This window comes from Crinia signifera, chromosome 4 (genome assembly GCF_055691185.1).
Source record: "Crinia signifera chromosome 4, ASM5569118v1, whole genome shotgun sequence".
In the NCBI taxonomy this organism is placed as follows: Eukaryota; Metazoa; Chordata; class Amphibia; order Anura; family Myobatrachidae; genus Crinia; species Crinia signifera.
The window spans coordinates 102,307,939-102,332,924 of NC_139220.1; the positions used below are offsets into that span (position 1 = coordinate 102,307,939).

Genomic DNA, 24,986 nt, shown 5'->3' on the forward strand with positions numbered 1-24,986 from the left:
CTGGTACTAGGCTGCATGTTGTGGCAATGCAGTCAGTTACTTGCCACCTACCTGCAATACCCCACGCAAGAAAAAGTCACACTTGTCAACAGCGCCAGGCTGCCCTTCCCAGCCATCACCTTCTGCAACCTTAACCGTGCTCGCATGTCCCAGATTAACTCATCCAAATATCAATCTCTTACTGAACACTTGTCACTAATGTCAGATGCTGAAGGGAATGATGGACTACTCGGCCATGCTAAGGAAAGGTACTTTGCATTTGCCCTGTCTCAGCTCAGTACCCAGGAGCAGATGGCACTGGGACACCAGCTACAGGACATGCTGATGTCCTGCGTATTTCACGATGAGGCCTGTAATGAAAGGTCAGTGCAGCTAAAGGACAAGTGACATTACTATTTGCACATAATGAATAGTAAAGACTGTACAATAATTATAAACTTGGAATAACAGTTGGAGCTGTATCATAGGGTTACAGTATAGATGACAGTCAATGTCTAGGTCGACAGTCACTAGGTAGACCACTAATGGTCGAAAGTAACTAGGTCAACACCGAAAAAGGGTCAACATACCTTAGGTCGAAACTGTCAAATGGTCGACACAAGTTTATGGTTGACATAGGCAAGGTCAACAGGTTTTTATGATATTTGTGGTGTCGTATGTCAACATGGACAACGTATATATGTACTGCGTCCCTTCGCATGGTACATATATACGTTGCTCACTTCGCTCTCCATGCTTCAGGCAATAAATGATTAATACTAATAGGCCAGTGTATCTGAAGTATTTATATATTGGTGTATGTATGTGTAATAAGTATAATCAGGTCCTTTATTGGCATCAGATATGGTAAATTCTACTCCCTTATCCGAAATGTTTGGACCACAGATTTTAGTTTTTTTATGCTTACCTGGTCCCTTGTCTGTGGCCCGATGGTCCCCCCAATGTCCACGGTGTCCCCTGGCCTCCACGGCGGCCTTTGGCATCCTCTTCAGTGGCATCTTCAGTCCCAGGGCTGCATTGCGCAAATGCAAAGGTGCATTGATAATATCACCAGCACGCCCGCGCATGGGGATGCAGAGGATGCAGAAGACTGCCGTGGACACCGGGGGGGCGAGGTAAGTATAAAAAGAGGCTGGGGGTGGGGGAACAAAAAAACACCGAAAATACTCTGAAAAAACACAGTTTTCTAAATTTCGGTTTTTGGAATATACGGATAAGGGAGACTCGACCTGTACTAATATCATCACATGTAGGTCAGTATAATGTAATTATCTCGCCGGGTACTGTAGCCAGCTCTGTGTAAGGCCAGAATTGGCTCAGGATACACTAGATAGCAGTAAATATGGCTCTGTTATGTCTATGTTTAGTTTCACAATTTTTCTATTTAGTATTTTTCATTGGAGTAATGGGCAGGGAAATAATGAAGAATAGCCAGACAGTACTTCTGGGGGTAAGATATCATGGGAGGCCTCTTTTGCCTACAGTATCTTATGTCTGGAGGAATAGGGAAAATATATGTTACATTAGGGACGGGTTTGTTAAGGAATATTGGGTTGTTAATACTTGTGGGCTTCAAGGTCTCCAACCCAATCCCAACATACTGCTGCAAAAAATCTGGAACTCATTTGGGGCAATAAAGATATAACTGCAGTATTTACGGTTGAGTTGTAGAACATCAGGTATGATAATAGGCAACTGTGTCCATACTTGCTAAGCACCAGGAATTTTAGAAGTGTCCTCATATTCCTATTACCTACTACTGTATATACAATTTGGTATAAGACATCTGGCTTAAATTTTGTGTCTCATTCACATAACAGACACAATAAAACACCACTCACGGTGCATTAGAGATGCCAAACTTGCAACTTCAACTGCATACCAGTGGCATAACTCCCGGAGGCAATGGAGGCTTTTGCCGCTGGGCGTTAGCCACCAGGGGGGCACAGAGAGCAGGCACTAGCAGAAAACCCCGGACCCCCACCCCCACTCTGAAGGGGTCTCCTGCGGCTGCCACTTGCTGCGGATCAGATCTCTATTACGGATCCGATCCGCGCAGCTGCCCTCCCTTCTGCTGTGAGCTGACAGCTAAGCTCACATCAGGATGGTGCCTGCCCTGTGCAGCACAGATAGTCTGGACACTGCTGAGCGACACCACCACTATCCATACTGCCTCCGGGCATCTTGCATGAACTTACGCCACTGTTGCATACTGTGTGTACAAAGTCACAGATGAAGCGCAGGGGAACTTGGAAAATTCCTGCTGATTGTAGCACTTTGTGTACAGATTCAGACTCATGAGAACACAGATGTACAAATGTGCACATCAGCTTTGTCAGCACAATACAGCAATGTGTTTTGTTGCTTCCATCTTTTTTATTTATTTCAGGAAGTCTCACATTTTGAGCCAGATAGGAACTTGGCACATCTGAGTCACCTGGGACATGGCACACTGTAGGGGGTTCTGTTGGGCTCAGCTGAAGCCACAGAGTGTGAGGACACATCTGTATGGTCACTTGTTTAATTGCAACTCTCCAGGCATCTCCTGACATGGCTCCAACACAGATGTGAACCCGTGCTCTAAAATATGTCTTGTCTTTGATGTAGCAGATCATGGTCAAAAATAATCTACATATATAATATTATTAAAAATAATGTTATTTATATAGCACTTCCCCTCTAATAGGGCTGACATGCGGTATGGGCAGTGTACACATATCTGTTGGATGTATCAATTTACTCTTTGACTGCCAAGTGAATTTGACAAAATATGTGTGAAAATTGACAAGCAAACTATTTTATTCATCATGTTGACCTGTAATTTTTACCTTATATAGGAAATGTAATCTTCTGTACATAAATTTTTGGTACTTGTGTATTATAGCGGCGCCCCCGATGAACGTATCGCATCGCATCGCATGCCATCGGGTACATGCGACGCGATTTTTGACCCCCTATACGATTAAAAATCGTATAAGCACCCTAAAGGGTGCTTACAATGTTAAATGCACCCCCACGCCACCCCCCCACTATAAACGTGAACCCGAAGCGTGGCGAGCGCAGCGAGCCCGTGAGGGGCGGCGGTACGCGTCCTACGACCTTTTCATACCCCCACTATCCACATCGGCGTGGAGTTGAGAATAGATTAGTGTGGCGAGCGCAGCGAGCCACCGAGCCCGAAGCGTGGCGAGCGCAGCGAGCCCCGTGAGGGGACGCGGATACCTTCACAGGTAAACGCGTCCCTTCGCGGGCTTCACAGGTATCCGCGTCCCCTCGCGGGGCTCGCTGCGCTCGCCACGATTCGGGCTCGGTGGCACGCTGCGCTCGCCACACTAATCTATTCTCAACTCCACACCGACGTGGATAGTGGGGGTATGAAAAGGTCGGAGGACGCGTACCGCCGCCCCTCGCGGGCTCGCTGCGCTCGCCATGCTTCGGGTTCACGTTTATAGTGGGGGGTTGGCGTGGGGGTGCATTTAACATTGTATGCACCCATTAGGGTGCTTAACATTGTATAAGCACTAATCGCATCGCATCGTATGGCATTGTATGCCATGTACAATGGCATACAATTTGAAAATTGTATGCCATCGTACACTAACCAACGAAATCGCATCGCATCGCATACCATCGCATGCGTTATGGTATACGATGCGATGGGCGCCGCCAAAATACACAAGTACCAAATTTATATAACAAATGTGAGTGATACTAGCATTTTTAGCAGATATTTTCAACATCTCTGACAGTGATGTTGGCACTAAAAAGGTGACGGCATGCTTACGGTACATGCTTGTAAGTGCTCTGAATTCTAATAATGTACTTGAAGTTAATGTGTGTCATCTGTGTTTCAGTTTCTTTACTCCTTTCTTGAACCCCAAGCTTGGGAACTGTTATACCTTCAATGGACCAAGACATAATTCAGCAAAAACAGAAGCACAGGTCCTAAATGCCACCAAGGCTGGCTTCAGTTATGGTGATTTAATATACGTTTTTATTCCTTAAATATCTATCATGTATGTAGTGTTCGTTGTCTTTAGCTATTTCGGTGGTGCTAAAAGGGTTTTGACTTTTTCGGCTGTTTGTTTCACAAGCAGCTGCTGTCATTGCTGTAACTTTCCTGCTACAATACCAGTATAGTATCATTTCACTATTTGCAAGCTTGCAGGGTACTAAAGATAAACTCAGAGCCGTAACTAGGTGCTTGCCAGTGCTGCCTTGCACATATCACATCTGCACTGTGGGCGCACAATCTGGCAACACAACCCACAGAGCCTGTATGTGACCTGGGGCACCTCCAGCACTTATTCTTCCCACTTTAACTAATTTGTGTAAATAAATAATATACGAGTACTTTGGGATTACATTATTCGTGAATATATAAACTTAAAACCTTTGTGTGCATACAATTATAAGAACATCATCTTAGATGTTTAAACCCGTTCATGGGGTTACAGCATTATTATGTGTCCATGCCCCTTTCCCACAAAGCCACACCCCAAACTTTTGGCTCGCACCATTGATGCACCGTCCCTATTTTTTTCAGTATGGGGTTGGGCACCAGTTCCCTTTCTCGCACAGAGTGCCAATATGTATAGTTACAGCACTTGGTACACTAATTACCTGATAATGTTGGGCACACATACTGTAAGTGGTTACAAAAAAAATCTATTGTTACTAATTTGTCATTCGTTGTGTTTATTACTTCATAATACAAAATATTAAGGGGGAAATTTATGAAGATGTGTATTCTACTTTTCACATGTGATGTTGCTATGGGCAACCAATCAGATCATGTCTACTATCTTCTAGAGGATGCTAAATAAAAAGGAAGTACAGATGGGTCTTGTCCCATCTTTGCAGGGGATGGCGCTGGCGTCGCCAGCCGCCATCCCCCGCCAGCGCCATGGCGATGGTGAGAAGGGGACGCGCGCGCACGAGCGGCGCGCGCGTCCCCTTCCGACGGCGCTTCGATCCGTTCCCCCGGGTCCCCGCCGGCTTGCCGGCGGTAACCCGGGGTCCCCGCCACCTGCCCGCACCCCCCCCTAACCCCCCCTAACCCTGTCCGTCTCCCTGAGGCGGAGACGGACAGGGTTTCCGTCGCGCTAGCGACGGAGACTGAGACGCGCGTGCGCGTGAGACGCACGCGCGTCTCAGTCTCCTCGCTGGCGAGGCTGCTGGCGGGTCGCCAGCGCGTACGTTCTGGCGACCCGCCAGCAAGGATGGGACAAGACCCATCTGTACTGTAGAATACATATCTTAGTAAATTTCCCCTTAAATATATAACAACTAATGGTTGATACAGTAATTTATTTATGTGTATGGTTTTCATGACAGTACATTAAAATACACTAAAATGCATAAAACACACAAATACATGTTTTTTGTGTCCTTTTAAATAACCCAAGAACACTTTGGACCTGATTCTGATCTCTCTAATGGACAAAACCATGTGCACTGCATATGGGGCAGATGTAACATGTGCAGAGAGAGTTAGATTTGGGTGGGGTTTGTACTTCAAACTAATATCTATATTGCATTTTAGAAATAAAGCAGCCAGTATTTTCTCTGCATAGAAACAAAATAACACCCAAATGTAACTCTCTCTGCACATGTTACATCAGCCCCACCTGCAGTGCACATGGTCTTGTCCATTAGAGAGAGAATTTGCTTTTGCAAGTGAACCAGAATCAGGTCCCTTATATGCAGGGAACCATAACTGAACAATGTCATTCTGACACTATAGTCTGACTGCTTCTCTCCCTGACAGGTCTTACTATGGAACTTTTCATTGAGCAGCACGAGTACATCAGCAGTCTGAGTACTGCAGCAGGACTGAGAGTTGTTCTGCATGGACAAGGGAAGATGCCTTTCCCAGAGGACGAGGGAGTGAATGTTCCCCCTGGACAGGAGTCTGATATTGGGGTAGTGAAGGTATGAAGTGGTAAGAAATATTCTCTACATGCAGGGTGAACTGGAAATTGAAATTAAAAAGTGGCTATCCACCAATCAGAGTGCAGATGGCCATTCACTGTAGGGAAGCAAGTGGAGAGATGGCACAGGACCACAGGAATATAAATGATGAAGTGTTATAAAACACTACGTACAATACCTGGCTTTCTCTTGCTGGGTTTGTTGACATCTGCCTCCTGGCCTCTCCAGGCCTAATTCAGACCTGATCGCATGACCATGTGCACTGCAGGTGGGGCAGATGTAACATGTGTAGAGAGAGTTAGATTTAACAGGTCTTATTCCTGAAAAAAATGTAATAAATGAAGAAAAATCAGAAATGCACATAGAAAGATTTAGCATAGCTGTTTTGCTTTATTTAACAGTTATAGAAATATGTAATGCAAATAAACTATGTAGACATAATGTTAACATGTTCTCTTAGCCTTTTTTTATTAAAAAATGCTCTACATTGAATGTTGAAAGATGCTAATGTTCGTATTTTAAAGTGGCTCACCATTGGATCTGCTACTAGCGCTATTGAGGCTGTTGAGCCTGACTAGACATTGGACATAGACTTTCATAGTGACATACTTACCAAATACCTCATTATACCCACTCAGCTAATCACAGGATTGTACATAAGCATTGTTCTAGTACATCCTGGTGACACTACCTGATGGAGTAAAAAACACAAAACATTCCCATTGACCAAATAGTATGACCATTCTCATACCCTCCAACATCTGAAGGGCAGAAATCGGTACACATTCGGAAAGGGGCGTGGTCAATGGTAAAAGGGGGCGTGGTCACGCCACTTTCTGAATGTGTACTGGGAATTTTTATATATATATATATATATATATATATATATATATATATATATATATATATGTAGGTGGAGATAGGATGAGGCAGGGTCAGGGTGTCGGGTTTTATAGGTGTATAGCCGGGACAGGAAGAAGTGTGAGCAGGGCATTAGGCACAGCGAGAGCACTGTTGTGGCACTGCACTGACATCCTCGCTGGCGGCAGGGAAAACAGGCAGGCTGGAGTGGAGAGAGAGGGGGTAGGGACACACACCTGTAGGGTTGGGAGTCTGCCAGAGATGCGGGCACACTTCACTGCTGACTGTAAGCTTGTCAGCAGCCATTGACAGCCTCTTCGCTCAGTTGACTCACATGCCGGCATCTTCGCGCACTTTTCCTGGTTCTGTCACTGCCAATAGCGCGGACCATGCTGCAGCTCTGAAAGCCCAGCAGCGGTCCCAAAGTGCTGAGAATGTGCCGCCTCCCCCCCCTCGCCTGGACGCATGGGTTGATAAAACAGGGTGTGATTGGAGAAGCGGAACTTGCTCACTGGCAACCTAAGCCCCCTGGGAGATGTAGTTTGGCCTGCCACTCCCCCTCACCCTCCCCAAAGAGCAGCCGGCGTGAAAGAAACTACAAATCCCAGAGTCGGAGGAGCTGGTTACCAAAAACCGGTACATTCGGTACACTTTGATTTAGCCGGTACAGACCGTTAAAAAACGGTACTGTACCGGCTAAATCGGTACAGTTGGAGGGTATGCATTCTAACCAATTTACCTTAAATGCTGAACATTTAGTACACATGAAACCAACACCACCTGCCTACAACTTTCTCTAAGCAAAAAGGCATTTCAAGTCCAAACCAGGCCAGCAGGGGTGTAAGATTGATTGACATATACCCGGCCAGCAGGGGAGTAAGACTGATTGACATATACAAGGACCTAACATCTCTCCCTGAGAGGGTGGCACCTCCTCCCAGAGGGGTTAAATCACTGAACTTGCACACACTGGAACTTCCTTGACAAAGGCAGGAAGGCTGAAATGCATTGGAGGACCTTACACATTCCCAAGGGTGACCAACTCATCCCTTTAATCCGGGACACATATTAATTACACAGGTTCTGTGGCTGGCTTTCACCTGGTTTTAAACTGCTACACCTCAAGACTCCATTTCACCTGGTTTTAAACTGCCACAGAACCCGTGTAATTAATAAGAAATCCTGAATCCTGAAATAAAGGGATGAGTTGGTAACCCTATTCCCAACACTACTTGCCCGATTCATCTAAGTGTAAGCTGCGGCCGGTGTAAGCTGCAGCCGCAGAGGAGCAAGATCTCGCGATAGTGCTCGCTTTGCAGCTGTGCTGAAATCTAGAGGTGCTGTGGGGACCCAGAAGTGCAGACGGCGCTCTCCGTTGCGGAGGTGATCGACGAGGGACGTCAGAAGACAGGTAAGCTGTACCGCAGGTTGGAACGGAAGGCAACCCTCCACGGCACGTCTTGCCCATCTACTCCTGGACTGCACACCTCCACTGTACCCCTGATCCCACCGCCCAATACATCCCTCACCTTTGCCCCGCATGGACCCCAGCCCCACACATCCTGGACATTTGCTTTCACGTGGAGTGAATAAAATTCTGCAAACCATTCCAATATTTCATAGTCCTTATTTCAGTGAAATAATTTACCAACACCTTACTACAGGTAATTCTTACAACTACACGATTCATTTAAACACCTAATACACCGTCACCTATCTGGGTTGTTATAGAGGGTGAGCGCTAAGCTACCACCATATCTATAGACATTGGGCATGAAAGGGTTAAGGTCATATCGTACATTTCTGAGCAAACAAAGCCACAAATATTGCATTTCGTTACTGATGACAGAGAATCTATTTCTGACAGGTCCATGTCAAACGTTTGCAAGAGCCATACAGCAGTCGGTGTAGCAGCGGATACAACATAAGAAACTATTATGCAGATGTGTATGGGACAGACTATACCAGAGAGGTGAGTCCCAAGTGCTGACATAAAGTAGATCATCTAAATACTTAGCAACATGTTACGCTTGAAAGATAGTGTCCAGTGGTGGCTCCGTAGCACAGTTTAATATTCAAATAGAGGAGAAACCCCAAATGCCAGTGAGGCAGTTTGGAATGGCAGTTGGTGACACTGGGTGTGGCTTTCATACTTGAATTTTAAACTGTGGTGCAGCCTTTGCTCTTCCATTGGTTTTGACAAACCATTGTAGGCATAACATCCTGAATACCATATAAAAGATTGCTACAATTTACTCACTTACTGGTGTGAAGGGCAGAAGCGAGAGGACTCCATCATCAATGATCTCAGTCAGTGCTCACATTATATTACTTTTGACATGTTCTGTCCAGAAAGCTGAAGGGCTCAATTAGAGGTGGACACATACTGCATGTGTGATTGGCATATACGTATTGTAAAAAGAAACACACTGCATACTTCTTCCCCAACTGTGATACCTTCTCCTCATGTTTGCATATTAGTTCTTACATAGTGGACCAAGTATATATGATTCATTTTCGTATTTTCTTATTGGACCTGTCTTTTGTCTGTTTAATACTAGTTAACTTATGTTGTATTTGTTTCTTGCAATTGGTTTTTGGAGCATTTGGTGCAATTTGAGGATACGTGTATCTGGACATAATTGATATATTGATGTGGAAATGTTTTTATGTCCAGCACTTAATGAGCACAACCCTAGTTACGGCCATGCTTACTGCACACTGCAGCTTTGGGTTTAATGCCTTTAACTCCCAGGTTAACTTCTACTTATAGTTGCTGACAACATTTAACATTGTCAATATGATGCCTTTATTCCTATCACTTTTCCAGCTTTAGCAGTGTTCATACCTAATTTCTTTAGCATTTTTATTGGACATGCCTCACCTTTTATAACAAATGTTTTACAATGGAGGTTTGCAATTGCACCAGACTCCACACCAGCCCCAAGTTTAACCACTCTGGGTTGGTGCAAAGACAGCAGCCATTGTCTTAAAGACAAAATCACCTACATTTTCATTAGAGCACTTTTATGTACATGTTTGGAACGTTCCAGGTACAAGGTGTGCAAAGCTAACTGGTGCAGTACTACATGTCAGGACTTCTGCAAAATGCGATCTGTTCAAAAATAATGTATTACAGTTCACTGAGTGCATCAGACCATCAATACACTTCTGTTGGCTCACCAAGGGTGGGATGTAAAAATGTAGTAAAAAATCCAGTTTTTAGGATTTTTACTGCATTTTTGAATGTACAAGAGCCCCTCCAGCAGAGCTCCATTGCTGAGGGTAACGCCAGGTTTGTCTGCAGCAAGGATCCTTCCAGCATACCCTGTGGGTAGCGGCATTACTCTGCGCATGCAAATAGGGACTTCCGGGACCTAGACCCGGAAGTCCAGACACATATACGATGAACATCAGTGCGATTGATGGTGGGATATACCGCTAGAGATGAGCTCAAATTGATGCAGTTATACTTTGTACTTTATAGGTGGTGTGAAAGTACCCCTCTCTGAAATCAACCAGGTTATTTCTGGTTTGTAATAAAGGGCCTGATTCAGGTTAATTTGCAGTTGCTTAAATAGCAAAGCTGCAACTGCTTTCCCCAGGCATGCTGTCAGACGCTGGGCGCACAAGACAAGGCCATTCAGCATGCAGAGTTTCTCCCCCTCATGCGATTGCAATATAACTGCATTCTCATCATAGAAATGTAAATGCATTGCAGATATGTGATGCATTCGCATTTCTTTGATAGCCCCCTGCCTGGGATGTCATGCAGCCGGCACTAACCACCCCGAAAATGATCCGGACATGTCTGTGTTGTCCACACTATGCCCACCCAATGCCATGTCACTGCCCCATCATCCATCAAGGATGCGGCCGCAGTTTGTGTGCTGTGACAAATAGGGATTGTCACACAACTACAATACTGAATTAGATCCGAAGTACATAAACAACAAACCATAATACTGGCTGTCTACCGAGATATACAGGGTGTTTCAAAAAGATGGACCTAATTTCAAAGCAATTTATTTTATGACTGCAACATGTTACAACTGCATAAAAAGTTACAAACAGCTTAAAGAGTTCTTTACAAAATGCAACACAATAGATACACATTAGCTAAAATATCAATGCTAACAACTACGTAAATACTTTATGCAAGCGTTTAATTCATTCTGTACTTGCCTACTCTTCTGAAAATGGCTGGAAGGCTCTAAAACAGTTCATGTTTTTCAGCAGCCTGTGGATCTATAGTAGGAATGAATGCAGCAGGTTTGAAAATGCGACAGTTAGTAATGACTACAGCTGCACAAGCTAGGTGATATGGAAAGCATAGATCGTTGGTAGATCTCGAGGACCGGTTTGGGGACGCCTACTCTAAAATATCAGGTGGCCCTCCCAGCCTCCCAAAAGAGTGGGAAAGTCTTCCACTCTGACACGATCAACTGTGTATTCGTATCTACGTCCCCCACAGTGATTTTTGTAAAGTGGAGTGGTTTGGTCATGATGATGTAAAAGTGCTGCCATTCCCTTCGCACTACCATTGGGTATTATCATATGTGGCCCCACACCCCTAACAGCCCCCATATTGAGCCACGATCTCCCTTTCTCTGTCCTCTATACCGACCTGGCTGCCTCCTCCCGCGGCAGCAACTGTAGTTTCATTTTAACTTCTTTTTCTAGGAAAAAAGTTAATAGTAATTTGCAAACCAGATTATAAACTGGGAATTTCCCATGATAGGGGTTAGCGTGGGCACGGTATTTCATACTTATGCATCATACGTTCCCTGTTTGCCAAAATTATGTACATAAATCAGGTTGCATGGGATTTCGTTTTAATGGAAAATTGCTTGCTGCTGTTCCACTTGTCAGATGTCCTATTGCCAATATACAGTATTTGTTGCAGTTAGCACGACAGTAATTATTTCTCTAAAGTTGAAATACACTTATATATCACAATATATTAGTCACTTGTTTCTTCCGCTTCCCAAATTAGTTTGCAATGCAGCTATAAAGTGCATTCCGCAGCAAAGCGAAGGCATATATTAGTTAGACTACTGAGAACACTATATTACTGCATATGACAGGCAGCACAATAGTAATGCCCTCCCTTGTGTGTACTGTGCTAGCCGCCTGACATGACTGCACAAAAGTATGGCTGTATCATACAGTATGTCCCTCATGCCAGAACACTAGAATGTAAAATGTAATCAAACGTAAACCTTTATTGTACATAAATAATAAAGCCAAAGAAAATATACTTTGGTTCTGCAGTTATTTTCAAAGTATATTTATTTATAAGACTTGGAAGTCTTTTCCAGTCACACAACCAATCTTCTGCACAGAATATGTTACAGGAAAAACATTTGTTCTGTGACCGTCTCAGTGACTGACTGACTGACTGACTGACTGACTGAACGAACTGTATTTTACTCTACCTCATGCACTTTTGAACTTTTTCTTTGACTACTTTGTTTATTGGTCCTGATATGATTGGATGCCTGGCCAATAGTTCAACAGTGTCTTGGTAGAGAGTTAATAGTTCAACATGGATAAATTGTCAAAACAAACAAATGGTCAATATGGCAGTGGTGGACACATGACAATTTTAAACATCATGGTGTCAATTTGTATTTCATCATAGATTTAGATCATAACCACATGATGGCTGCTTCATACAGGCAGAGCCGGCCTTAGGCATAGACAAACTAGGCAATTGCCTAGGGCACTTGGAATGCCTAGGGGCATCAGCAAAACACTGACAAACCACAATGCCAACAACCAAAATATTGATACAAAATAATACCAAAAACTATTTTTTTATGTTTTTCCCCCCAAAAAACTACTTGTTCATGCTTCCATCTGAGTGGGCATAGAGGGAGAATATAATAGTGTGCCAAGCGCAGGGAGGCAATGTGCCCAAAACAGGGAGATGCGGCACATTAATACGATGTCCATGTCGACATTACAACTGTGTTTGCATTTTTAACATGTTCGGCATTCTGATCATGTTGGTATGTTGTGTGTCGGCATTTCAACTGTTGGTATTATATACCTGTTAGTATATTGACCACCGGTATTTATACCCTGCCGGTATCACAGTGTCAGCTGAGTGATTGTTGGAATTTCAATTGTCAGTACCTCATACTGAACCCTTTGGTGAAGTCAAAACGATATAAATAAATATCTAGCTGGGATGCAGTGTAAATCACGGCGGTCGGGATCCCGGCGTTCAAAATCCCGACGCCGGAATCCCGACCACCGAAATCCCGACACAGAATAAATTAGTGTGCCGAGCGTAGCGAGGCAACGGGCCCACTGCGTGGCAAGCGCAGCGAGCCCGCAAGGGGGGGCGATCCACGTCCCCCCCTTGTCGGGATTTCGGCGGTCGGGATTCCGGCGTCGGGATTTTGAACGCCATGATCCCGATCGCCGGGATTTAATACTGAATCCATCCAGCTATGATAATTTGGGATGCTACATGGACTATCATATTCCTCATTCAATTAAGACCATGCTACTTCTGCAATTCTGCAGCACTAAAACCAGAGGCTTAGGGTGGTGTCGTCAGAGCTTGTGCCCCGGACGCCAACGGTTTACAGGGCACCCCCCTGCTGTGTCCTGTGCGGTGCATGCCACTGCCAGCCTATATGCGCTTACTGGGTCACCGCAGCCCAGCTGCACACTAAGGACAGTATTCAATGAGGCTGATTCGCCATGTTCTCCGGCGAATTTGTGCTATTTTCGTGCTGTAAGGCGATTTTTTGACTAAAAAAGTGAATCACCCTATTCAATGACCAAATGGCGAATTAATTTTATTATGTGAAGGGGCATGCTATTTTTATTCATGTGCTTACTGCACATGAATATATATATTTAATTTCTAATTTATGTAAGCTTATTTATGTTGGAGCATTATGTTGTATTAGCCTTAATGTGTATAATGATTTGCAGAGCCGGCCCTAGCCTAAATGACGCCCTAGGCAAGATTTTGGCTGGTGCCCCCTAGCACCGCCATTATTTCCGTCTCTTACCCTGCTCCCCTTTCCCAGCACCATCAACCCTCAACATAGCAGTCATCATTTTGGTGCTCCTACCCGCAATATATTAAATAGAAACAGTGCACAAATTCGGTGCGCAGCCCAAACAGTGGTGTGTTCTTGCTGGGAAGGGGCATGGCCACACAATAGTACCCCCCAATTCAAATTATGCCACACAGTAGTGCAATTTTATTCACATTATATCATGCGATGATGTCCCTTATTCACGTTACATCACACAGTAGTACCACTTTACCTTATATTCATTACTCCTCACATTATTCACCTTATACCCTTAGAAAAAAATCCTGAGAAAATATTGTATTTTAAGCACCTCCATGGCCACACTGCAACCCAGCACAAAGCAGTGTGTGCTGGGCAGAGAAGAGCTGTAGCTGCTGCTGTCACTTAACGGAAGGGGGCCCGGGTCCCCCACTGGGCCCTTCCATCAGACTTTGGCCTGGGTAATTTTTACCCCCTACCCCTTTCTCTTGGCTCCCCTGATAATACCACACAGTAAAGCCCCTTACACATGACACACATTATTAATGTCCTTATAAACATAATGCCCCTTACACATATGCCAACCTTTATTAATGCACTTCATACACATAATGACACATATAATGCCACATACACATATGTTGCACATTATTATTGCCCTTATACACATGATACACATAATCTTGTTAAAAAAGCAGAGTTCCAGGAATTCTCTAGCGCTCCTTAATCCCTCTGCTGCAGTGGTTCTCAAATGGTGTTTCAATCTCAATAACACCCAAAAAAGGTACAAATGTTAACAAGTGGAATGGGAACCGTTCTGCAGCGTTGGACAATATGAATAAATTTACTGGAAATCCCAAAGAGAAGCAGTCCACTCCATAGTTTCAAGGTAAAAAAAAGTACTGAATGCTTTATTAAATAAAAAGTCACATAAAAGGAAGAAAATTTCCTTAAAAAATCACACAAAAAACTGTCTAAAAGTATGTAAAAAAAGGATTCACTCTCTTCTTTGCATAGGAGAGAAAACAATTTAAAGGTAGCTCACCAGATTCTTGGAGACGCAAGTATCCCTGTATGCTCCAGACTGCACTATAGGTCCTTATGGTGGGTACACCTATCTGGGTGTATGGGGTGTTTCAGGGCTGGGAGGCCGTTCTGCCACTACAGTTACCTCTCTAGTCCTTATGGATTCCCCAGATCTCAGCTCCACCCGGACTCACGGTATTGCGCTTTGGGTTCTGGAAGCCGCACTGCCACTACAGTTATTCCTTCCTCCTTCTGCGCTCACCTGCAGATCTTTACTGTGCAGTGTATCTGGATGGGTACTTTCAGGACAAAGGAACCGTACTGCCACTTGGGTCCTAAGTCCTTACTCTTCCCCAAAAGGGATCCCCGGTGTCTGGTATAACACGGAATGGAGGGCCGCACTGCCACTGCGGTTTTTTTCCCTTGCGTGGTTCCCTGCCCCGGGTCCCGGTTAAAGAGTGTCCGGCTTTGATGTAAAGTGCAGGCACACTCCTCCGCCTCTGCTGCCTGCGCTTGCAGCGTTTGGCGGGCACACAGGTCCAAAAGTTCTTAGCTGGATACTGTGATATAATACAGGGGACTCTGGTCTGTTTGGAGTCTGGTCTTTCTCCTTCTCTCCACGAGCAATATCCTCCAGCTGCTCACCAACTAGTTTCTACCAATTATGGTCTTTGTCAAGGTGCACCGGGGATCCCTTTTGGGGAAGAGTAAGGACTTAGGACCCAAGTGGCAGTATGGTTCCTTTGTCCTGAATGTACCCATCCAGATACACTGCACAGTAAAGATCTGCAGGTGAGCGCAGAAGGAGGAAGGAATAACCGTAGTGGCAGCGCGGCTTCCAGAACCCAAAGCGCAATACCGTGAGTCCGGGTGGAGCTGAGATCTGGGGAATCCATAAGGACTAGAGAGGTAACCGTAGTGGCAGAACGGCCTCCCAGCCCTGAAACACCCCATACACCCACCACCATAAGGACCTATAGTGCAGTCTGGAGCATACAGGGATACTTGCGTCTCCAAGAATCTGGTGAGCTACCTTTAAATTGTTTTCTCTCCTATGCAAAGAAGAGAGTGAATCCTTTGTTTATATACTTTTAGACTGTTTTTTGTGTGATTTTTTAAGGAAATTTTCTTCCTTTTATGTGACTTTTTATTTAATAAAGCATTCAGTACTTTTTTTTTACCTTGAAACTACGGAGTGGACTGCTTCTCTTTGGGATTTCCAGTAAATTTATTCATATTGTCCAGCGCTGCAGAACGGTACCCATTCCACTTGTTAACAATGATACACATAATGCCCATTACACATATGTTGCACATTATTAATGCCTTTATACACATGACACAGATAATGCCTGTTACACATATGTCACACATTAATAATGCATTTATACATGACACACATAATGCCTGTTACAGATATGCCGAACACTATTGCACAACCAATCCACCCGCAGACAGCACTCGCACAGCCGCTAACACTGTGACCTCTGCCTCTGCTTGAATACAGATGTTTCCTCATACATCTTGCCTCAATAAGCCATGCAGCTCCTGGCCATTACATCTGTAATGGGTTGTAATGTAACATACAAATAGTCCAGGTCATCTCAGTCTTAATGATCCCACTTGGCCCCACCCACTCTCTGGCTGGCCGCACCCCTTATCTGCTGTCCTTGTCCTCTTTCTATCAAAACTCCGCCCCTCCCAGTACTTACCCCAGCGACTGGCCCTCCTGTCCTAAGGCTGCTCTGTCTTACTTGCATTGGGAGTCAGTCGGTTCTGCAGACATTGCCCATTTAAAAATGTCAGCAGTTGTCTGATCATTATATACAATGTAAGATATTCTGCCTAGATAAGTTGCATTTTTAAATAATTGTATCTATAGCACAAAAAATATTTTTTCTGTGTACAATAATAATAATAATAATAATAATAATACATTTCCACAGTATGCTTATCCCCACGGAATGGAATCATTCGTCAGACTGACAACTGCTGACATTTTTAAATGGGCAATGTCTGCAGAACCGTAGTGTACGGTAGGAACAGACAATAGGGACAGCTATTATTTTATGAGGCAATTACGCTACCTTGGAGATTAGCTACAGCTGGAGATGAAACCTTTCACAGAGCTAGTATCACATGTTACTGAGTATAGCTTCCCATAATCTCTCATGGATGGAGAAGGAAGTAGTAAATTCTGATTCAAACGTACTGTATGTCAAGGTTTGTAGAACATTTGTGTACATTTTGCATTTGTCCCCAGGCTTGCAAGAAGAGTTGTGCACACAATAAAATTATCAAGAACTGTGGCTGCAGAATGTGGGAGTTCCCTGCACCCCCTGGGTCTAATGTACCTCTGTGTAATATCAGTGAGCCATCCATCAGTAAGTATACATTCCCAGGACCTATAGCCTGCATGGGTGACATGGATATACTGAGCTCATTCCAACAACCTATGTTTCTGTTTATTTTATTAACAGATAACTGTGTGGAAACATATGAATATAAACTATCCCATGATCAGCTGAAATGTCACTGTCCACTTCAGTGTGAGTGAGTATCAGCTACTCTTACTCTCCACATCTGTATATCATCTTCCAGCATTATATTATACTTGTCTACTTTAGAAAAATAGTTTCAGGGAGATTATAGTTGGTAGTAGAATTTTACACAGTGCCCCATTGAGGAGGCGTGTCATGCTCCATCCAAAGGACGTGTCTAGTTCCATATACAGGGCCTTATTCTGGTTGATGCGTAATTTTCCGGTCTTACAGCATCCGTTCTGATGCTGTAAGACCGTGCAGAATCTTTGTGTGGTCACCGCACACGCACGGTTTGGATGTTGTCCGTAAACACACTCTCTTCTTAGAGAGCGAGTCCGTCCGAATGCAGAGGACCTGTGGGCGTTTCTTCTTACAATGTCCCCACAGCGTGGCGTGCGGTCCGCTCCGAAAGAATTCGGAAAGTTACGCACCAACCAGAATAACCTCCACAGTATGGAGAGATTGTGAAAATAAATTGTGATGTGGCACCTACAATTGTGGGTGTGTACTGCAATATCTTAGATCAGGGGTTCTCAACTTATTTGCTCTGGGACCCTGTCAGACAATAAAAATTATTACAGGACCCCAGCAAGTTACCACAGAATGGCCGCCACATGTGTGGTCAGTGAAGTGAAGTACCCGCCATTGTGACAGGGAGGCAGTGGGTAATGAGGGGATGGAAAAGGGGGAAAGAGGGATGGAAGAGGGAAGTAGAGGATGTTTACTTAATGAGTTATCCCCTGTCCCCCCCTTCACAGAAACATTAATCTGATGGTCAGCAACATGGAGTAGTGACCCCATTCTGAGGTGTTCGGGACCCACTTTGGGGTCAGGACCCACAGCTTGAGAACCACTGTCTTAGAGGAATCTTTTAAAATAACATATACAAATGTAGATGAGCCCAAAATCAGCTAGTAAGAGCTACTATGCTTGCTAAAGAAAAGTCACTGATATGTTTCAGGGATTGTTCATCTATTGTGTCTTACAGTACATGTGGTTCCATATAAATAGCCACAATAAATACATGTAGCCTTCATTGTGGGATCATGGTGTTTCATCACCAATGCTGGGAAATGGTGCTGATGATTCAATATAAATGTATCTATCTCTCATTCCCTTTTTTCTGCAAAAATGTAACAGCTACATATTGTGGGCTAGGTGAAATGAGGGAGATTGCTAGACTATTCAGGGAGAGAGGGAGATTGCTGCTATTTCAGGGAGTCTCCTGCAGAATGCAGGAGGGTAGGTAACAATGCATTATATATCAGTACCACATCACTCTTCTTAAGGGCTTTTTCTCAAATTAAATCGAACCAGTGTGTGGTTCATGAAAGCTGAGCAGGCACTGTGCATCATTTACACTGCACATGCAGAGGGGCCATTGGGTGTGGTGGTGACACTAGGGGTGAGATGTACTAAGCCTTGAAAAGTGATAAAATCGAGAGTGATAAACAACGAACCAATCAGCTCCTACTTATACTGAAGACTGATGGTGCTTCAGTGACTAGCGATAACATTAACCTGTTTGTTTGGTATGGATATACATTCTGTGTAAAGCACTGTATAATATGTCAGCACTATATACAGTAACTAAAAGGGCTATCATAAACTGTAACAGATTAATTATGTGGTACACTAATGATATTTCTATTGGAAGGGAAGAAAATTTTGAACTCACTCTCTCTTCATCCCAGTGGCCGAGCAGTACATACTTGGTAAGTTCTGCTATCTAAAACATTACCACCAATCAATATACAGAACACTACAGTACCTTATGCACTAATCTTAATGCATTAATGATATGGAGGTCACCAAGATGTGGACAAATATGGAAGAACCACCAAAATGTTGAAAGAAGAGTGCACTACTGCATGAACTCCAGTGGTCCTATTGTCCTGTGAGGCTTCATGCCCTATCTCAAGATTGCCACCGATCTACACTGTGTGCAAAGGCCATCTTGACTTTTACTCTGGATTATGCAAATCATCCATTTGCAGCCGTGTGGGGGATTGGCCCATGCGAGGGAGGGGAAGGGGAGCAACCGACACTGTGGGAGGCGGGTGGCAGTTGGTCCACATGCTACGCTGCAAAATTTGCAGCATTGCGTGTGGACCAGAATAAGGTCCATGGTTCACTTCTGTTTACTCACATACTTTATAACTGGAAGCCACAAGCACTGATTTTGCCTTTTTCATTGAAAGTAATTTTAATTGGTTCTGGACCACCGACATGCGGCACCCCTGCAAGTGCTCCGAGACACCCCAGGGAGCCTAGACACACAGTTTGGGAACCACTGTATTAGAGTCTGTCCTCCCTTTAGTAAGGGTGCTTGTACCAAAGTCTCACCACCCACTCTTTACAGATACAGAGATTCAGGAGCATATTTCCATTTCCAGCCCTTATAAGACCGACCTTATGTTTTCACCACAGTTCGTACTGGATAAATCCTGCCTTATGTAGTATTAAATATACGAATTAGAAAAGTATAAGGAAATCATTCTAATGATAAAGCATTCTGAATTCAGCAGATGTTCTAAAACACTTTATTCAAAATGTAACTGTTTGTGTGAATTCGCAGTCCGTTTGATTATCGAATGACTGCGCATGTGTATGAATCGTAGCCTGCATGCCAGACCCAAAATAGCGTACCATATCAATCTTATGCTACCAACACGTGCAAGTAAATGCCTATTGCTCTGATATTGCAGTGCAATGCTCTGCTTGTACCCAGTGACAATAGCTGAGTGCGAAATCTTTGGGTGTTGGTTACAATATAATTGTTGCCTGGGGAAGGTCCATAATATAAAAAAAAAAAAAACAATCAAGAACAAACATGTATATTAATTAAATATAATAAGGTAATATAATAATGTATAACTGTACTTTATTAGGACTATTTCTCAAAGAATCTTGAAATTAGACGAGGATATCAAGACCTGCAATCTATTAGGTGAGTCTGAATCCATATACCTATAAGACCTTGGTATAGTAAGCAAATTCACAAGCAGAGGGATAATACAGTTATGTTCCCCATACAATTAGGAAAACTGTTCCTTAGGTAACTGTCACAAAATTAGGCTTACTTGATAAGCAACAGCTCCTTTTTTAACCTGTAGAACAATTTTGAGCAATGTCCCTCACCCTCACACAGGGCCGGACTGGCCATCTGGCACTTCTGGCAAATGCCAGAAGGGCCGATGGCCTTGTGGGACGATATTCTCCATCAAACAACAAACTCCTAATAGCAGCCACAACTGTAAGGTATTAGACACATGGGGGAGCGCTGCTAACCGCGAGATCTCACAGACCCAGATGTGCGACGCTGCTGACCAAACGAACGGATGGGACAAGCGGCGGCAGCACTAATCTGACATGACGCAATCTCCCCACAAGCAGAGACAAGTGGTCGCATGCACCCCCGCACCACTGTACCACCAAAGGAGTAGACACCATCACAGACAGCAAGGGGAGCCTGCACAACATCGGAAGGGTAAGCATATGCAAACGGGATGCTGTTTTGCATATATGCCCATAACACCTGACAATTAACCCTTTGAGTTGGAATACTAATCACCCAGCCTCAATAGAGGTTACCAGCAAATCACCAGGGAGGACACAGGATCCAGGCAACGACCCTATGACAAAGGGTTCCCTAAAGGAATCCCTTAACCCTCTCCAAGGCCCCTCAATAGTGGCACTGTGACAGCCCTATTGTGTGACTAATGAGAAGTCCCAAGACACCTACTCCCATTTCAATCAGACCCTTCTAATAAAGCACCTTCATTTTTCATTTACATTGTCTCGGTCCTCATTACCATCATAGCCCCATCCCACTCCTTCTCCTCCCCCTCCCCCTTTCTATTGCCACCCTGAGTGCGCTATTCCCACAACAATCAAACATTTACAGTATGAAGAAAAAAAGTTAAATTCTTGAGTGACTGTTTCGAAAGGCATGTAATGTATTATTAAGCATATTTCCATGAACCAGGAATTACCCTAAATAGATGTAACTAAATGAACCATTCCAAAGGCACAATGTGTAATGGGCATGCATTATGGTGTGTGCCATGTGTAATGGGCATAACAGATTGTGTCATATTTTGTAATGGGCATTACGGTGTGTGCCATAACATGTAATGGGCATTATGGTGTGTAGCCTTATAAGTAATGGGCATTACGGAGTGTTCCATAATGTGTAATGGGCATTACGGTGTGTGCCATAATGTGTAATGGGCATTATGGTGTGTAGCCTTATAAGTATCGGGCATGACGGAAAGTTCCATAATGTGTAATGGGCATAACGGTGTGTTCCATAATGTGTAATGCCTCCTTTTAGTGATGCCATGCCTCCTTTCCATGAGGCCACACACCCTTTTTGCTGAGGGTCCCGCCTTCTGCAGGTGGACCTGTGTGCTCAAAATGAATGCCAGGGCCGATTTCTGGTCCCAGTCTGGCCCTACCCTCACATTCTGTTTTGCCAATGGCAATACTTTGGGGGTATTCAATCCCGGGTCACGACTGTACAGCTGTGACCCTGGCCCATTTTCCCGCCAAGCGGGATTCAATGTCCCGAACTGCTAATCTGCAAAAATGGGGAGTGTCTGCATAAACGGCTGTGGATTGTCGAGATCCGGCCGTGATCCCGACAATTCACGGCCATTCTCTGCAAAATGGGCCGACAGCTTTTAAAGTCAGGCCCATTCTTTCGATCTGACTATTTAATGCTGTTGGGAAAGACAGCATTGAATAGGCACCCGCTGCTATTTCACCCATCAGAAAAAGCGGCAGGTATTGAATCTTTTAAAGTATTGAAAAGTTTGCCACATTAAATATACATTTTACTAAATATCCTTTCTACTCATCAATAATAGTATTTTATTGGGGAGCCTCCTCTGGGAATCAAACTATAGACCAGGGATGGGGAATCTTTGGCCCTCCAGTCATTGTTGAACTAGATATCCCAGCATGCCCTGCTACAGTTTTGCTATTTGACGATGCTAAAACTGTTACAGGGCATGCTGGAATGTGTAGTTCAACAGCTGGAAAGCCAACGTTTTCCCCATTCCGGCCATACTAGAGCTACTGTACAGTACCAACAGTTCAAAATATTCAGCATCGGCTACGTGAACATGAAGGTAAATATTTGTATAGGCTCATTACACTACACAGCCCATTTGCTCACAGCGATGTTCACGGGCATCTCATTAGGCACGAGCGTCCCTTTATGCACGAGCGTCTCATTTCGCATGAGCGTCTCATACAGTAAGCGGCGAATGGCGGGGTTCCATTGGCACATTACAGTATATCACTCCGACGCTAGCTTGATGGAGCATTAGTCACCCAGTGGTGGCGGATTGTATAGCATGGTGTGGGCATACGCCCCTTGGCGGATGGGAGTGCAAGAAGAAAACTGGAACGTCAGAACCTCCGCCACGGTGAGCTGGCGGCAATGATGAGAGGCGCTACATCTGTAGACCATATTCAAGCCCCACTACCTGTCCTGTGCATATACAGGACGAGTCTGAGACATTGATCATACTATGGCATCAGACTGTCACTTATTGATAGTCTGATGCCATTCAGAGGCACAGAGGGGGTGACAAAGGCCACTTTTTCTCATAACAGATGCCTGTCGCTGTCATTGTTGAGGAGGCACAGAAGCTGGATGAGGGATCTCCTGGCCATTTTGTAGTTGCGTGAACCATGGATCACGCAGCTGGCCGATGTTGTCGCAAATGATCCAATACTGCTTTCTAGGGTGCATTTTCAAAATAAGCAATATTTTTGCTAATTAGGCTTAGTTATATAATTTTGCTAATATTGTATTTCTCTTTCATCAGAGACAATGTGGTCAAGGTCGTGGTTTATTACCAACAGCTAAATTATGAGCTGATAGAGGAGGTTCCTGCTATGCAGGTAAGATCCAGGACTATGCAAAAAAAGGGGGATGCTGGTGCACTATGCAATCATTACTTCTCACATATTATATATTACTTTTTTATTACATTTAATTATATAAGAGGTTGTTTGGCCAAAGATATGGTCTTGCCCACCGACATCATAGTCACCTCTGCCGAGCAGGTTCCTAACAATCTGGAGTTCACGTCTGGGACACCATGTTAACAGTTATGAAGTCTACAGTGTTAAAATGTTATTAGAAATCTTGGTGAAATTTTCAATGTTGGCAAATTAAATATCACCATTGCCAGAGTGTCGACATTTGGGTTAAACTGTAGGGTAAATTAGGGTTGGGCTGCGGACGAGGCAGGGTTAGGGATTAGGATTAGGGATACTTACCAGAAAGTCTGAGGATCTGAAGTCTGACCTGGAAGTCAGTCACATGGCTTCCAAAACAGAGAAGACACCACAGGAGTCTCTGCAGACACCAGATGAAGATACAGTAAGTCACCACTGGCCCACCGGGGGGGTTATATGTTGACATTCTAGTATGTCAACATTTCATCACTGTCCATATGGAAAATGACATGATCAACGTTGACATATATTAAATAAACCCTTATGTTAGTGCCATGTGAACTCAGGTGACTATCTACAAGGATTCAATCACTGTCTCCATTTAGCCCTAATGGCTACTTTACTAGCATTAATGGCAAGTGGTGAGATGTGAGGTATTGCAGCTACTCGTCGAGCGGAGTCCTGTTATATAAGTGCTATTAAAATGTTCTAGAATGAAAGAATATCTGAATATTCCAAATGTATTATCATCTGTCCTGTGTCCTATACAGCTGGGCACAGAAACATCTTAACAAGACATATTTCAGCTAGTTACTCCTAACCTACAACAGAGAATAGCTCTGGCAATCAGTATATCCATTGCCTGACTGTATTACATAATCCTCTTTGTGTTTCTTTTGTGTCCTGTAGCTTGTAGACCTGTTTTCCAGCATCGGAGGTCTTGTGGGTCTTTGGATTGGGGTCTCCGTTTGCACAGTGGCTGAGTTTCTAGAACTTTTACTGAATTTACTGACTTTTATCATTGCTCATATTCCAAGACATGAAGAAGAACCACCAGAAAACCCCTACACAATCTCAGACTCTCAGTCGGAACTATGTACCCCGAGGCGTTCCATTGACCACTATCTACTATGGGATACTGTTGATGATGCTACCAGTCTGCTCAGAAACAAATGCTAAATATAATCCTTACTTCAAAACCCCCATACCAAAGCTGCGAGACATATAATATTAATAATAATAATAATAATAATAATAATAATAATAATAATTATAGCAGCAATGTATGGCATAGAAATGGCTTCTTAAAATTCTTGGGGATTTAACATAAATGCAGTACAGCTGTTTACAAGACAATGCAGCTGATATTCAGAAGATTCAGTTATTAAAGGAGAATTATTAATAAAAGTTTTTTTAGATTTTTTTATGTTTTTAATAATATGTATTTCACATTCTCAGATGCCAGAACTAAATTTAATGATTGATTTTCCCAGTGTGTGCTGTCTGTGCAACATACAAAACCTCATACAAACCTCCCCCATACACTTGAGTGATTTGGCCTCCTTTCATCCGATTCTGATGGATTGACCTGAGAAATCTGATG

The 24,986-nt window shown here is 43.8% G+C and overlaps 1 protein-coding gene across 1 annotated transcript; it reads left to right on the forward strand.

Annotated features, from left to right (window-relative positions):
* On the forward strand, nt 1-24,636 carry LOC146072373 (epithelial sodium channel subunit beta-like). The gene is made up of 10 exons (XM_083179637.1): nt 1-362; nt 3,855-3,976; nt 5,771-5,934; nt 8,663-8,767; nt 17,128-17,248; nt 17,345-17,417; nt 19,065-19,122; nt 20,299-20,357; nt 23,248-23,323; nt 24,293-24,636. Exons 1-10 carry the CDS (start codon nt 16-18, stop codon nt 24,560-24,562), a joined length of 1,395 nt encoding a protein of 464 aa, XP_083035763.1. The 5' UTR covers nt 1-15; the 3' UTR covers nt 24,563-24,636.
* Nucleotides 24,637-24,986: the final 350 nt, after the last annotated feature.